This window comes from Nuphar pumila, chromosome 12, assembly GCF_984573655.1.
Source record: "Nuphar pumila chromosome 12, dmNupPumi1.hap1.1, whole genome shotgun sequence".
In the NCBI taxonomy this organism is placed as follows: Eukaryota; Viridiplantae; Streptophyta; class Magnoliopsida; order Nymphaeales; family Nymphaeaceae; genus Nuphar; species Nuphar pumila.
In genome coordinates, this window is record NC_143260.1 from 81,847,456 (window position 1) to 81,863,932 (window position 16,477).

At 41.4% G+C, this 16,477-nt stretch overlaps 1 protein-coding gene across 2 annotated transcripts in view; it reads left to right on the plus strand.

Annotated features, from left to right (window-relative positions):
* The window catches only part of LOC149821077 (gamma-interferon-responsive lysosomal thiol protein-like), a 35,479-nt gene extending 19,824 nt beyond the window's left edge, over positions 1–15,655 (plus strand). The window contains exons 4-5 of one of the 2 annotated variants that reach the window (XM_089982845.1): positions 14,043–14,135; positions 15,177–15,655. In XM_089982845.1, coding sequence (XP_089838971.1) covers positions 14,043–14,135; positions 15,177–15,332 — 249 coding nt within the window. In that variant the 3' untranslated portion in view covers positions 15,333–15,655. The remainder of the gene's footprint in view (positions 1–14,042; positions 14,136–15,176) is intronic. The other variant, XM_089982846.1, reaches the window with a different exon arrangement.
* Positions 15,656–16,477: the final 822 nt, after the last annotated feature.

Here is a 16,477-nt window from a genome sequence, read left to right on the forward strand (position 1 = left end):
CCTGAAGGGGAAGCAAATGGATGCAGAATTAATGCAAAATGAAATGCAAATGCATATGAAAATGTGAATACAAAATTAATGCAAGTGGGTGCATATACATGCAAAATGAGAGATTGGTTTATCCTGCCTGCATACAGAATGTTTGAAAACAAAATTTCAAAAGATGCCCCAGTGTAACTGGGAAGAGGGAATAAAATTTAAAGAAGGCTCTCTGCAGGGCAAAGACAGGATCAAAATTTGATGAAAATTTTTGGATTTTTGGAGGAAAATATTAAGGAAAATATGGTAGACCATTGGAAGAGTATCCCATTACTAGGGATTGAGTCGTCATAAGGATTACGACAATTGTGTTGTCATCCTTTTGCAAGGGAAATAAACAACGGAAAATGTGCCTTGTTACCTAGGCGAGGTTGTCAACCATGAGGAAAACATCATTTTTGAAGGAAAGAGATATCTTTTGGAAAAACAATCCGCAAACGGATTTAGAATAAGGAGAAGGCAAGTGGGTAAACAATTTTCATTGCAATAATCAAGGTATGCACGGGGAAATAAGATGAAGAATTTTGCAAATAGACAAAGGGATTGAAAATCCAATGAGAGAAAACATATGATTTTTGAAAATTGCAGGCAGGATAAAATGCAGCTGGAAATTCGAGATCCAGTAGAACGGGAGAATAGAAAATCACCTGAAGTTTTGAAAGAAATTGGATATTTGAGAAAATCATCCAGGGTTTGAGAAAATAAAGGAAAAGGATGAGAATATGGGTATTTGAAAATAGTTTGGAAAAAATGTAAGAAAATAGAGGTAACATACAAACAATCACGTCCTGCACAAACATTTATGCGCATACAACACTCCCTAGAAGGCTGACTCTAGATGCATCATTTTGAAAACAGCTGTAGGACCCTAACCCTAACTCTGAGTTCAGATTATTTTTGTCCAATCCAGTTATGCCGATATACCCGAATTAAAATCCGAGGTACGTTGCATACATTCTCAACTCCGGTTCTAAGGTAAGGTTTTCCAACATCCTTGAGTGCCTACCGATATATTTCGGACTGTGACCCGCGGTACGTGGTAGGGGGGTGTTAACCCAAATAATTGGCCTAGTTGTGAGGCTCTGTCCCGAACTAGGGTTCTGGAAGAGAGTTCAACAACGTGAAGACCAGGTAGTGATAGGTAATGGAGATTTTGAAAAATGATCACATGCAAGAAATAGATGGCTCTAAATCCTAGAGAGATAGATTTTAAAAACTTTAAAGAAGCATACATTGTTTGCATTCAGATCCTAAATTGAGGAGAGTTGTATTTAGACTTAAGTCTATGTGAGCATGAAAATATCTCCTCAATCTGGTCCTACCAAACCATGCCTAGTCTATATGCAATCAATGTTAGCTAGGTCAGAATCTAGGCTCCTAGGTTTGCATGATAGCAAAAGTAAAAAGCTGACATTTTGTGAAAATAATTTTGATAATTGAACTAAGTCAAGCACAATTTTGATCAGACAAGGACAGGTCCCATCACGGTCGCCAAACCTGTTATCGTCGCAAAATTTTTCCCCGTCTTCCCTTCCTTGCGGAAGAGAGAGGGAAACGCTTTCGCGATTCAAACTTGACCGGATTTTGAAAAATGTTTTGAAATACTCGCCTCCATCTTGAAATTTGTGAGAAAATCCATGGGATGGGGCTCGACCTGTCGGTACGAGGTTCGACCGTTCCTGCCGCCTTTAACAGGGGTAATCGAACCAAGGACCAAAACTATGCTAAATCATCAAAATCGTGTTTTATCCTAAATGCACAGAGAATTCAGGCATGTGCTATGAGATTTTGGAAAATGGAAGTAGGAAAAACATGATGTATGCTTGGAAAATATTTGGAGTTGAAAGATATTTCTCAGGGAAAAGGTGAAAGTCAATTTCTCAGGAAACTCGGATGAAAGGGGTTTTGAAATCACGAGAAAGTTCATAAAGGTGTGGGAAAATCATGAATAGATGAAAATCTTGAGAAAATGGAAATAATTCTTGAGAAAAGGGTAAACATTTGAAGGGAAAATGCTTGTCAGGAAAAGCTTCAAGTTTTTGAAAGCTTTCTTTGGAAAATGGTTGAGATTCATTGGAAAATTCTTTGGAGAAGGAGAATTGAAATTTGGGAAATTGAAATTCTGAGAATCTTAGCCTTGAAACACTTGGAAATTGATTTTGATCTTTGAAAAAGGTGAGAGACTTCTTTTGAAAATCTTGAGAAAATAACCTTTTTCCATGAAAAACTGTGGAAAAACTTGACTTGGGAAAACCGATTTTGAAAAATTCTCAGAGTTTCTTGAGAAATCGATTTCTTGAGAATGAAATTTTCTTAAGAAAATCATGAGAAAATCAATGATTTCATGATGCAAATGATATGAGTGAATGAATGCACTTTGAAAAGTTTTTCTGAGAAATTTGTTGGAAAAATGTGTATTAAGTCAAAATAAATCCTTCACATATTCTGACTGTGGCCATGAATATGTTCTGAGTTTAATCGATTTAATGCACAATACTTTGCAAAATTTGAAATATGATGTGCATTTTAAGATAGCCTAAGAGTGTAGGCTCAATGTGACTGGTAAAAAGATGATGGATCTGGGTCTCGTCCATATTCCGACTAGGGCCGTAAATATGGATTCCACCGAGTTCATCAACTCCCTAAGAGTTGGTTCACGTGCCATTCGTGTACATCCATAGTGCTTTTGAAATAAAATGCATGAATCACATAAACAAGATATTGCAGGAATTTAAACTATATGATATGCATCCTAGTCTAAGCAGAAAATTAAATCTCTTATTCCAAAATTTACATTATTACATCACTAAATAAATGAAATAAAAGGGGAATTGCAGACTTCAACTCCTTCCTTTGAATGTCCCTGCCAAGCTTGAAATGGAGTTATTCCAAGATTTTCCAATAATATTATGAAATTATTGGATATAAACCCTATTATCATGCTTCCTTGATATTTGAAATGATAAAAATGCAAGAAATTCAGTAGAAAATAGTTTGAAATTCGAAATTGGGGTCAAAATGATCAAAATACCCCTAATATTAAAGTTATACTTTTAAAATCTGGGTTTTTGAAGGAAATTTTGGTAAAAATTGAGATTTTGAAATTCGAATTGAAACAAATGATGGTGAAATGCAGTATGAGGCATGATGACATGCTGCTAAACACATTAAGACTGTAAAATCAGAATTTGATATTTTGCAATTTATCCAAAATAACGAATTTCGCTTGTTTTTCGCTTGGATTCGGGTCCCGCGGGGCCCTGTTTTGATATTATGGCTAAACCAAGCCTCAAATGAATTCCAAATGCTATCAAATTCGGTATGGAGCATCTACCTATCCTGACAAACAGCCTAGAATGCTAAAACTCATGAAATGGCATGGTTTAGATACTAAAATTTTAAAAAAAATCCTAAAATGGACGAATTTCGCCTATGGACCCGAACCAAATACAATGCTTAATATGATATTGCAAAAATTACACCATAAAAACCTCTGATATTTTGCAGACTGCTAAAGGACCCGAAATTGAACATTTTTGGTTTTTACAACCTCGGGATTTGAACTACGGTGAGTTAGGTAACGGGCATTTGGTTCTGTCGGAGGTAAAATCGACCTAATCTAATATAAAATGCTAAACAAATAGAAAACAGCCATAGAAATTTTTGATATTTAACTGAGCTACTCACGACACATACAGGGACAACTTTCATGTTTATGACTTCGGCATTTGATCAACAGAAACGCAGATAAAAATACAACTTTTCATGTCTGAAGTAACAAAACAGACAAATGTGACAAAACAGAAGACTGACAAGAAAAATCCGAAACAGATCTTAAAACTGTTTTAAAAATCAGAAGCTTTCAGATGCAAACAGAGGACATCTTGAACATAACATTCACTTTTTACAGATTCGGATTTGGAGCAATACCCAAAGAGAACCCATCTCCTTAAGTCGATCCAAAATCTCAAAGGCTCAAATCAAGCTCTGACACGTGTCCCGAATTCTCGGATTTTTTTCAGACATAAAAAAAAATCATAAAAATCTGAGAAAATCATGTTAAAAACTAGACATTACCCTTAGTTCAGAACATCTTTTGGATCGAAAATTGGACCTCACATGAGAGATATCTCGATTTTACAAGTCGGAAATGAGTTTTTAAAATGCATCCCGGGTAACAAAACCCGACTTACCATTTTGAATGTTTACCGCAGTAAACAAATTCAAATCCTTCCGAATTTTTGGCACATTTCTAGGGACACCCAAGGGCGCATACCACGATTTTTTTTAGAATTTTTAACGAAAATTAAATGCATGAAATGACGTGTGGTCTGACTGACAAAAACAGAGAGTTACTGAAACTGAGCAGAATTGAAATAAATGCCAAATTAAACCTAATTAACTTATGAAACATGCTAAATTAACGAAATAAAATACAAATTAAATTTAGCTAAATGCATGAATGCTAAAAATCATCAAGGAAGCATAATTATATTTTTTTGATATACGTCGTTTTGTGAGAATAGCTCAATCCATCCCTCGGATGAGCTCTTTCTTCAAGCGACAATACACATCAAATCATGATATTATGAAATCAAGAGTAAAGGAGGTGCACATTGTGTTTTTATGCAGCTTTGAAACTCTCAAAATGGACGGCTACCCACGGCTTCTTTCGTCCTTCGATCCGGGCTTCAAATGATTCACGAAGATCGACCTATGCTTAGGTCAAATCGGCCACGGCACGAGCAATGTATGTGCTTCACTGCACCTTCTCCACTGAGCCCAAGGGGGCGTGAATTCCAAAGTTCAAAAATCGTGTTCTGGGGAAAATCTAGGTTGAATTTCAAAGTCCAAAAGGAGCTCCTAGGCTGGGCGTGGGGCCTTGTATTTGTAGCCTTCTTTTGAAAATTTTGAATTTTAAACAGGCTCAATCTGAGCCCTCCATATGGCACCATCTCAGAGCATGCTATTTTGATTTTTTTGAGAAAATAAAATGGGAATTTTGTGGGTGAGACACCTCAGCAGGTGAGTTTGAAAATTTTCAAAATGGTAGCTTGATTTTCTCTGCAGGAGGCTCCCAAATTGCGCCACCTCAGGGGGTGCTCTCTTGGAGTTTGAAATTCAAACTTCTATTTTTCTGAAGGTCCTCCTATGGCGCCACCTCAGGGGCTACTTTTATAAAAGAAATAAAATTAAATACAAAAAATAAAGCCAAGTGGGGTTCTGGAATGGCGCCACCTCAAAAGAGATTCTAAGGTGTAAAGTTGGAAACAGTAGGAGTATGCCATGTGGCGCTACCTCTGAGGAGCTTTTGACACATGTCAGAAGGACATGAATGGAAGAAACAGAATGCGCCACCTGAGAGGAGTTCAAATTTCTGCTTTTTCTGCAGGAAAGGAGAGACTGACATGTGGCGCCACCTTCAGGGTGGCTCCACACTGCCATGTGGCAGGAGAACAGGAATGGAAGAAGCAGAAGACGCCACCTCAGAGGGGAGTTGTTCCTACTTTTTCTGATGCAGGGAGATCTAGACATGTGGCAGTTCAGGATGAGTCTGCTTTTGACAAGTGTCAGCTAGCTGGAGGAGTCTTCTCAAATGGCGTCACCTCAGAGGGAGATTTGAAATTCAAATGGGGTTGGCTTTGGAGGAATGGAGGGTGGACATGTGGCGCCACCTCAGGGTGGCTCCTACAGTGCCATGTGGCAAGAGGGAGGAAAAGGGACACGTGGCGCTTTCATAGACCAGATGGAAAAGGCAGAATTCAGGATTTGAGCCACCTAGACCTTGTCTAAATTGTAGCTTTTTTCGAAGAAGGCCAAGAGTGACATGTGTCCTCTACTTTTTCTGAATGAAGCTGGAGATGACATGTGTCACCTACTTTTCTGAGAAAAGTAGAGGGAGACATGTGTCATCCTGCTTTTTCTGAAAGAAGCAGAGATTGACACGTGGCAGAGGGAAGAGAAGGAGGTCCAAGCCATGTGGCGCCATCTCAGACAAAATAGAAAAGGTGAAGTTCAGGATTTGCGCCACCTCTGGGAGGATTTGAATATTTGAATTCTAGCTTTTTCTGAGGAGAGCAGAAAATGACATGTGTCATTTGCTTTTTCTGAGAAGAGCAGAGAATGACATGTGTCACCTGCTACAGGAGAGAATACCTCAGATGGCGCCACCTCAGAAGGAGACAACTCTACTTTTCTGGAGGAAGCTAGGAGCGACACGTGTCTCCTACTTTTCTCAGAAAAGTAGAGAGAGACATGTGTCAGTCTACTTGAAGGAGGGAGAGGTTGACACGTGTCCTCTACAGGAGACACACTTCAAATGGCGCCACCTCAGAGGAGACAAGTTTTACTTTTTCTGGACAAGACAACACATGACACTTGGCCTCTCAGGGTGACCTTGGAATGACACATGGCGCAGGGTGGATACTGACACGTGGCATGGAATGAGGAGGATGTCTAATGACATGTGACGGCTTCTTAAGGTAGCCCCACACTGACACTTGACAGATAAATGGGAGGAGAGAGAAAAGACAAATGACGCCAATCCAGGGGACAAGGCTCCTATATTTTTGGGTTTTTCAAAACTCAGGTTTTTCAAAACTCAGGTTTTTCAAAAGAAAAAGCCTGTGTGACACCACCTCAGTGTGGGTCCCACATTGCTTCTTTATTGAAATAAGGACAAGACAACAACCTCTTTTTTGAATTTTCATAAAATCTGGACTAATTGGTAAAACAGAAGTTTTTGAAAAGAGTTGGCCCCTGTAGGGCGATTTTGTAAAAGAATGATAGTTGAAATAGTTTGACAAAAGTGCAAAATCTGAGGTGAAGTGATTGAAATCCATATTGAAAACTATCCAGATTGTTTTCTTGAGAAACTATTTTGAAATTTGGAGTCTTGGGGGTAAAATGGGAAGAATTGATAATTTTGAAGACCCAGGGTTTTGAAATCAATTTTGAAAAGAGTTGAAACTCGAATCTGGATTGAAAATTTTGAAATCAAGAGTTCTGGACCTCGAAATGACATGATGTGCAGTGCAGTGCTATGAGATGCTCATGCAATGATATGCAATGCCATGTCTTATGCAATATAATCTTGAACCAAGACTTGGAGATTCCTGTCTTCTGTCAGGAATAAAACTTTTGAACATCTGAGCTAAAAATAGAGAAATTTTGAGAGTTGCAGATGAAATTTAGACTTTTGCAAGGTCCGGGCTCAGAAAATGACCATTTTGCCCTCCTGCGATTTCAGAGGATGGATGTTGATGCTTGGTGGAAATGTTGGAGAGGTGAATGAAAATTTGGGGTGTTTACAATGGCGCCAACCGAGCTCGCAGAGCTCAAGAAGCAGTTGCAGGAGTTGATGGATCAGGGATTAACTTCGGGTCAAGGCGGCTTCGTGATTTACACCGACGCTTCCGGGACAGGCTTGAGTTGCGTCTTAATGCAGAATGATAGAGTGATCGCCTATGCATCGCGCCAACTTAAAATACATGAGAAGAATTATCTGACTCATGATTTGGAGTTAGCAGCGGTGGTCTTCGCATTAAAGATATGACAACACTATTTGTATGGGGAGCGGTTCGAGGCTTTTACAGATCATAAGAGCCTAAAATATTTGTTCTCGCAGAAGGAGTTGAATATGAGGCAGCGACGTTGGCTGGAATTCCTCAATGATTACGACTTTACTTTGTCCTACCACCTAGAAAAAGCGAACGTTGTGGCCGACACTCTGAGCCGCAAGTCTCCCAACGTTTCCGTTAATTTGTTATTTGCGGGGTGAAAGCTGATCGAGGATCTGATATCGTGGGAACCGTTTGTGTTCACTCCAGTTTCGATCAGTCTTTCCAGCATGGTAGCTCAACCTGAGCTATTGTCAAAGATCTTTGTCAGTCAGAAGATCGATGCGCAGTACGAAAAGCTGAAGGCTCTAGTGCAGTGGGCCAATACCCCCTTCCGACTGAGTGAGGAAGGAGGTGTATAGCGTAAGGATCGTCTCTGGGTGCCAGAAGATCCTATTTTGAGATATGAGATTCTCGCTGAGGCCCACAAGTCCAAGTACACGATTCACCCGGGCGGCAGAAAGATGTTCAAAGATTTGCAGCGCAGATATTGGTGGAGTGGAATGAAGCGGGACGTAGCCGAGTACGTTTCGAAGTGTTTGACTTGCCAACAGGTTAAGATCGAGCACCAGCGACCAGGCGGAGTGATGCAACAGATGGAGATTCCACAATGGAAGTAGGAGGACATCACGATGGACTTCATCGTCGGGTTGCCGAGGATGCAGAGGAAACACGATGCAATTTGGGTGATCGTGGATCGACTCACTAAATCAACGCATTTCCTTCCTATATGGCTCAGTCAGTCACTGGACAGCTTGGCAGACCTCTATGTCAGGGAGATTGTGAGATTGCACGATGTTCCTGTGTCAATCATCTCCGATCGTGACCCGAGGTTCACCTCCAGGTTTTGGGGGCAGCTGCAGTTGGCCTTAGGCACAAAGCTAAAATTTAGCACCACCTTCCACCCTCAGACCGACGGACAATCTGAACGGACGATTCAGACTTTGGAGGACATGCTGCGAGCGTGCATGTTAGACTGGAAGGGAGAGTGGGACTCTCATATCGGGTTGGCAGAATTCGCGTACAATAATAGTTATCATGCGAGTATGGGTATGGCCCCGTACGAAGCCTTGTACGGGAAGCCTTGTCGATCACCTGTTTACTGGGATGAGGTTGGTGAATGGATGCTAGATACACCTATAGTGCTATAACACTATACTCATCAAGTGCAGATGATCAAGGAACGTCTGCGTACAACGCAAAGTCGGCAGAAGTGTTACGCTGATCGTCGACGTAGAGAGCTCGTGTTCTCAACAGGAGATATGGTTTTTGTTAAGGTATCCCCTACAAAGAGTGTCTTCCGGTTCGGGAAGAAGGGAAAGGTGAGTCCGCGATTCGTCGGACCTTTTGAGATCCTGGATCGGATCGACGAGGCGGCTTATCGCGTTGCGCTGCCTCCTCAGTACGCTCAGATCCACAACGTCTTTCACGTATCTATGTTGAGAAGATACGTTCACGACCCATCGCCCATCATTCATTATGATGATGTGGATATCCAAAAAGACTTGACGTTCGAGGAAAGATCAGTGGCAATCGCTGATCGTCGAGACCAAGTGCTCAGATCGAAGACGATTTCTCTTGTAAAAGTACGTTGGCAACACCATGGAATTAATGAATATACGTGGGAGCCTGAGTCGGATATCAGGGATAAATACCCTGACTTGTATTTTGATCAATATATGCTATAGAAATTTCGCGGACGAAATTATTTTAAGGAGGGTAGGATGTAACAAAAAAAAAGTTTTGGTTTGGGCCGGATTCGGATCCGACCCGGGCCACCGCCCCTCGCTGTCATTAAGGAGGGTTACGAAACCCCCCTCACTGCCTCTCGCTCTCTGTTCTCTCCCTCACCGACCCTCTCGTCTCCCTTTGTCTCTCCGTTTCTCTCTCTTGCTCGTCCACTGTCACCGACGCCGGCGACCCCCGACAGCCGCCACCGACATCAACGACCCCCCCTTTCCTTCCGACGAGCTTCCTCCGAAAACCCCCTGGTACGGCACCGCTTCCTCTTTTCCCCTCTTTTCCCTCTGTGTCTTCTCTCTCTCTCCCTCACTTCTCTGTGTGGCCACGGGAGGGGTCAAACCCCCTCCCTGTGCCCCCTTTTAGCAGGGGAGGGGCACGACACCCCTTCCTGCTCTCTGTTACGGTAGGGGAGGGGGGTTGAGCCTCCTCCCTTCTCTCGTTACGGCAGGGGAGGGGTTGATCCCCCTCCTTGCTTCTGTTACGGTAGAGGAGGGGTCGAGCCCCTCCTCCCTGTTCTCTGCTACGGTAGGGGAGGGGCCGAGCCCCTCCTCCCTGCCCCCTTTTTTCTGTGCCAGCAGGGGCCGATGGCCCCTACCTTTTTGTTTGCCAGCAGGGGTCATCGGCCCCTGCCTTTTTGTCTGCCAGCAGGGGTCGATGGCCCCTGCCTTTTTGTTTGCCAGCAGGGGCCATCGGCCCCTGCCTTTTTGTTTGCCAGTAGGGGCTGATGGCCCCTGCCTTTTTGTTTGCCAACAGGGGCCATCGGCCCCTGCCTTTTTGTTTGCCAGTAGGGGCTGATGGCCCCTGCCTTTTTGTTTGCCAACAGGGGCCATCGGGCCCTGCCTTTTTGTTTGCCAGCAGGGGACGGTGGCCCCCTGCCCTTTGTGCCCGAGCCTATGCCCTTGGCCGGCAAGCCCGGGAAATCTTTGGAAGCTACATCGTGATGGGGACAGATCATTACAATTGTTGGTCTCCAACGAGGAATTCCTAGTAAACGTGAGTCATATGCTCGCATTGACTGCATCCCTCTTTTGGCAGCAAGGGTCATTTGGCCCTGCCCCATCCTTTCTTTTTTCAAGGCAATTGGGACGGTTGTCCCCAACCCTATCTATCGGAGAAGTTGAGCCTTCTCCTTGCTTTTGCTTTTGTTTGGGTTGCATGTTAATATCGTATATTTGCAGCTACGACGGATCTCACTCGCGCTCCGCGACCCGAGCCATCAATCGTGTACATCCGCAGACGTCAGCGAGCTCGCAACTCTCCAAGATAGGGGAAGATTGTACAGAAGACTTGGATAATTGAATTAAGTTCAATTAAACTAAAAACGACCATTAAATGAATATATATATATACAAATATATATTTATACGATTATGCACTTCACTCAAGGATGCGGTTTCGCAATCCTTGCCCTTTACCTTCTATCAGCTTTTACTTGCCGTCATGCATCGCGTCGAGATTTAGCATTGCACTTCTGCTTACTGCCTTTACCTTGTCGTCGCGCTCTACGCCTAGGCTTTTGCTTTTGCATATGTGTTGGTATTGCCTTGCTATTGCAGATGACGTGCATGTTCTTGCTCTTTGTGTATGCCTTAAGGGCATCATCGCGGAGGATGCAAGGGGCATTTACCACTTTCCCTCTTGCTACAAGAGTTCAGTCGGGAGCGAGCGACACATCCTCTTCTAAGGAGAGAGATGCCTCGCAAGGATCCTGGCTCTTAGTGTGCGCAGTCCTGCAGAATCGACTTGAGATTTAGGGAGCTGCGCAAAAGCATCAAAGACTGCTCCAAATCGAAGCATTTGGAAGGAAGTGACTGGCTGGTTCTGCTCGCCTTTTTGGCATATCTCGGGTGATCACGAATTGGGGGTTCGAGCGAACTTCTTAGCGGGTGTTCTGTTGAGAAACCCGTATCCCGTCTATCGAGGCCGGTATCGAGTTATGCGAGACATGTAGATACCCCGATAGCGGATGTGATTCGAGAAAATCACATGTATAATGTTGGCACAAGGTACTGTTGTTTCAAAGGATAAAGTAAAGTAGACAAACTTTACATCTTTGTGAAACACTCCTGTTGAGGCTTCTATTGAGGAGCTATACCCCCCTTCATCCTAGAGTACTTGTAGTCGTGCACGACACATCTAGTACTGCGATGATCGGATGAGACGGTCGTGCGACCTCAAACAGTGCTAAATGCACAATGCTGTAATCACATAAATGGCCTCACATTCGCCTTCACAAGCAAGATGCTCGAGTGGTTTAAAGACCACAACATAGAATGGGTCGTTAGTTAAGCAACCCCTAACGTACCTATTTGCTTCTATGTGTCTGTCAAGGGAGAGGATAGAGCGGTACAAACTCCAATGGATAGGTTGTTAACAACCACCCTACAGGCAACGATTCGGCCTCCCGAGTCATTGGAGTTAGGGGAAAGGGGCTACAATAGTTAGCTCAACACTGCTGCAGAAGTTGGATGCATCCGTGGCACTGCCTCCTTTGGGGAATCATCTCTGGGCTAAAGCCATCCCTTTGGAGCGGACTCAACTAGCTATTCGGGTTATTGAAAATACATAGAATAACAGACGCCCGAACTAGTCTCAGTTGTTTCTATATTAATTATCGAAACATAAGGTCTGTTCACACTGGTCGTAGGGTCGTGTGACTCACTTGCACTAGTTATTCGCTTGCACTATTTTACCCCGTGCATTACTTACCTGTTTGACTGCATATCTGCTTTAAACTGCGCAACCTACTGAATTAAATTTACATAATTCAGTTCCTTGTAGTCTCTCTTGTGCACCTACTAGTTTTTCGCGAAACTAACCCATTCTATGGGTACAGGTGATGATTAGGTACACCACAGGCGATGGCGTGATGGCTCCAAAACGTTATTCTTCCTGCTCTTAGCTCGCGTCATGTTGTTTGGGGTTTTGAAACGGATTTTCCTTGGATATCCGAATTTTGTATTATTTGGAGAACTTCTTAAATGAAAGTGACTTTTCTAAGTGTTTGCAAGTAGCATGGGTTGTGCGTTTTGGTTCTTTTAGTTAACGCTCCCAAAGTTGTCCAGCTTGCCTTTCTGAAATTAATAAAAGCATAGTCTTCCGTTGATTTCGTAAACCATCTCTGAGACGAAGAGATTCCTTTTTAGTCTCTCGTCTGTTTTTCTTAAAGGTTTGTAAGTTTGAAATTTTGGGGCGTTACAGTGGTGATAACATAGTGATGGTGGTGGTGATAGTAATGGTGATGATAATGACAGTGGTGACGATGGTAGTGGCGGCAATGGTGATGATGGTACTGGTGGTGATGACAATGGTGATAGTAGTGGTGACAATGGTGATAGTGGTGGTGGTGGCAATGGTGATTATGGTAATAATGGTGGCGGCAATGGTGGAGAAATGGTGGCGGTGATGATGATAGTAATGGTGATGGGGGTGGAATGAAATAAAATAAGCACTTACGAAAGAAATAAGTAGGTCTCCCCCTATTTTTTAAAAAGGTGTGAAATTTATAAAATGGCATTAAAAAAATGAAAGCAGATGATCCAAACACCAAAACATGCTACTTAAAATAAGCATAAATGGCAAGTAGTAGTTTATAAAGTGATCCAAACAGGGGATTCATTTTTATGATCTTGATTGTTTATTTTAATTTACTCACATTCATTTTCTTTTAGAATTTGCCATTGATTGTATTACATTTCATGTTTCTACCTAGCCCTATTTTTCTAATGATTTAGACTTTTGTTCAAGAATTTAAAACTAGGGTGGTATTCATGTTTTATTGCTTTAGATTATATATATATATATATATATATATATAGAGAGAGAGAGAGAGAGAGAGAGAGAGAGGTAGTTGCTAACCACTTTTCTATCTAACTGCTGTGCTAACCGAGCTTTCGAAGGGTTTTCCCCATGTATTACTTAAGACCATACCGATGTATTTGGCACAATCTATTTACTAGGAAATGACACTTGGATCATGTTTTTTCGATGAAAAACATGAAGACTTGAATATTTAGGAAAATCTTAGATCGTCGTTTTTTTAAAACCTTATAGAAACCTACCTGTGTATCGGAATCGAATGATCCAAGAGTCGATTCCTATAAAATCAAGCATGTAGAACACATCTGTACGGTCAGATTTAAGGAAAACATGGAAAACCCCTTTGAAAGTCCGGTTAGCACGGTGGTTAGCAGCTACCACCCTCTATATCAAGAATTTAAAACTAAGATGGTATTCATGTTTTATTGCTTTAGATTGTGTATATATATATATATATATATATATATTAGATCTGAGGATCTAAGATCCTCTGTTTGCAAAAACCTCCCATGCCAGATCAGATCCCATATCTGGGATCTGCTGCATTCAAATGCCACCTTACATTTTGAAATTCAGATCTATAGTGTACCATTGTGTATAAAGGATTTTTGACATGAACCCATCTACCAGAAGCTTTTTGGAAGGGAAAGTATGACATTAGTTGTTTCTGTGGCATACATATTTTGCCATTCTAACTAAAGTTCAACTGTTGTTCTTTACACTTTTGAATGGGAGTCTAATGTTCTCTCTTTTTCCTTTTTCGTATGTCACTTCTCTTTTTGGCATTCTTTTGATGTTTAATATTTCTTCAAACTGCTGCAGCTTGAGCTACAACATGGAGCAGAAACCAATGCTTTGGAGCCCCCACACAGATATGTGCCCTGGGTGAATGTGAATGGCCATCCGCTCTATGAGGTGCTTAATCTGATTTTTTTCCTTTTTTGCTTTCCACTAGTAGTTTTTAAACTCACTAAAATAAATGCAATCATATGAGTTATATTGTATAGAGGAGCTCTTGTTTTTGTGTAGGGCCATTTTTGTCACTCATTGTTTGCATCTTATTCCTTTTTACACATGCCATTTAATATTTCTTTAAGGGTATTTTTGTCCTTGTTGTCAATCCCTAAAGGATAGCTACGTAAGTCCTTGGTAGAGAAGTAGTTATCTTTTTGTGTTGCCCGTTATCCTATTCTTCTCCTTCCTCTTCTTCCTTTTTCCATTCTTTTTCCTCATATCTACTTGTCAAATCAAATTTTGAGGCTAAGTTCGTTTATTTCCTTTAAATTATAGTGATTTTTCCAAAATTTTATCTACAATAAATTTGGGGCTTTTTAAAAAAATCAGAATCTGAAAATCATGCAGTTTCTATAGTGATATATCTCACGATAATATCGCGATATTATCGCGAGATATATGAATTGCCGATATATTGAATATTTCGCATATCGCGATATATTCCCGCTACTAACGTTTGGCTTGAAATTGCGGATATTTTCGTGATATTTTCAATATATCGGCGATATCGGTAACTATGTTTAGAACATAAACTGTTTAGGAGCTACTCATCACTCATTCACGTATGTGTGTGTGTGCATGAATTGTGGCGAAACATTGAGCAAACAGTCATATCAATTATTGCTATCCTTCAGTATTTATCTATTAACTACTGATTTGTTCGTTCCTACATTTGATTTTAACTGAAAACCCTGCACAAGCAAATTTTCTGAAAACCAAAATAAGGAACTGGAGTGGTTTAAAAAATAGAGGATCTCCATCATATTTTGGCTTCATCTCAATTTTAGCTTGCCCTCATGAAATATTATTTCATGCATACGCCACATACACATGCATTCACACGCACACTGACATGGCAGTTACACCAGTCTCTGTTTCATTGTTATCGGTTGAAATGTTATTTCAGTTTCGACAGTGCTCATGCTCTGAAACTATTTATAGGACTATGAAAACGTGGAAAAGTACATCTGCAAATCATACCAAGGCGTTTTGCCTGATGCTTGTAAATCTCTGGAGTTTGATTCATTCGTTGGCAAGGGGAACCAATGCAACCATGTAACCTACATGGATGTAGTAACAACGACTACAACAGCATGATGAAGGCTACTGAAACCAAATACAACCATGTAACCTATATGGATGAAGTAACATCGACTACAACAGCATGATGAAGGTTACTGTAAGGGATGCTACGGGATTGCTTGTCATGTAATTATCATGTGCAACTGCAATGGTTTTATTAATTTCCTTTATGCAATAATTAGTTGGTATACAATCTTGTCCTTTATTACCTTTCTGTTGCGGAAGTGCAACTCCAGAATTGATACTGGCCTTGAAGTTGACATGTATGTTGTATATTTGTTGGACATATAAATTAATGTAAAGTAATCATGGAAATAGTAAAGCCACAGTGTTTCCAATTGATGCTGAGTGGTAGGAAGCTCTTCATTAGCACATTTCATATACTCGGGATGATAGTGCATGTGCTATTCATATTAGTTCATTTTTTGATAATCTGTTTACAGGGAATGCATTTGATTCCTTCTGCCCTACTCTGATCTAGTTATCTCTATCCTTCGCTTCTGGTCAAGGCTGCCAGGACTTGGATCCAACCAGATGTAAACTAGGGTTCGGTAATGAAATGTCCTGACCTGGAGCTGGATCCTACTGCGATCTGACATGTCCCATTTCAAATTATATATGTACAAACCACATAATTTAGAGAGCTGATCAGGTCGGGATCCCTCTGATGCCGTTCATCAATGTGATGAACAGCATCTCAAACTCATATCTTTTGAGATTGTTCTGAACCATCCATTTTTTATGCTCTAGATGCCATTCTTCTAAAGCATCAATGGCTCTGAAAGAACTGTAGTCCAACGATGGCCTTAGGGATGCCATCAGAGGGAACCTTAACGCATCATGATCATAGGAAACCGTTAAAGGCTCAGTTCAGGAAGAAACTGGTAGGAGGTAGGGAATACAGAGGACAGTACCTTCATTTTGTTGGCATATGATAGAATCCTATCATAAGCCATAAGATTGGATCCCGTTTCAAACTTCTCAATATCGTCCAAGTAGGGCAAGAACAAACTGTGGGAGCTCCTTCTCATTTCGGTCTCGCCCCATATTCTTTGAGTGCACCATTGACATGGCCAAAAGCACACATCATGCACCTTACAGGTGTGATCTACATGTTTCACTTAGTGAGAATCGTCTCTTGAATCATCTGATCATGATAC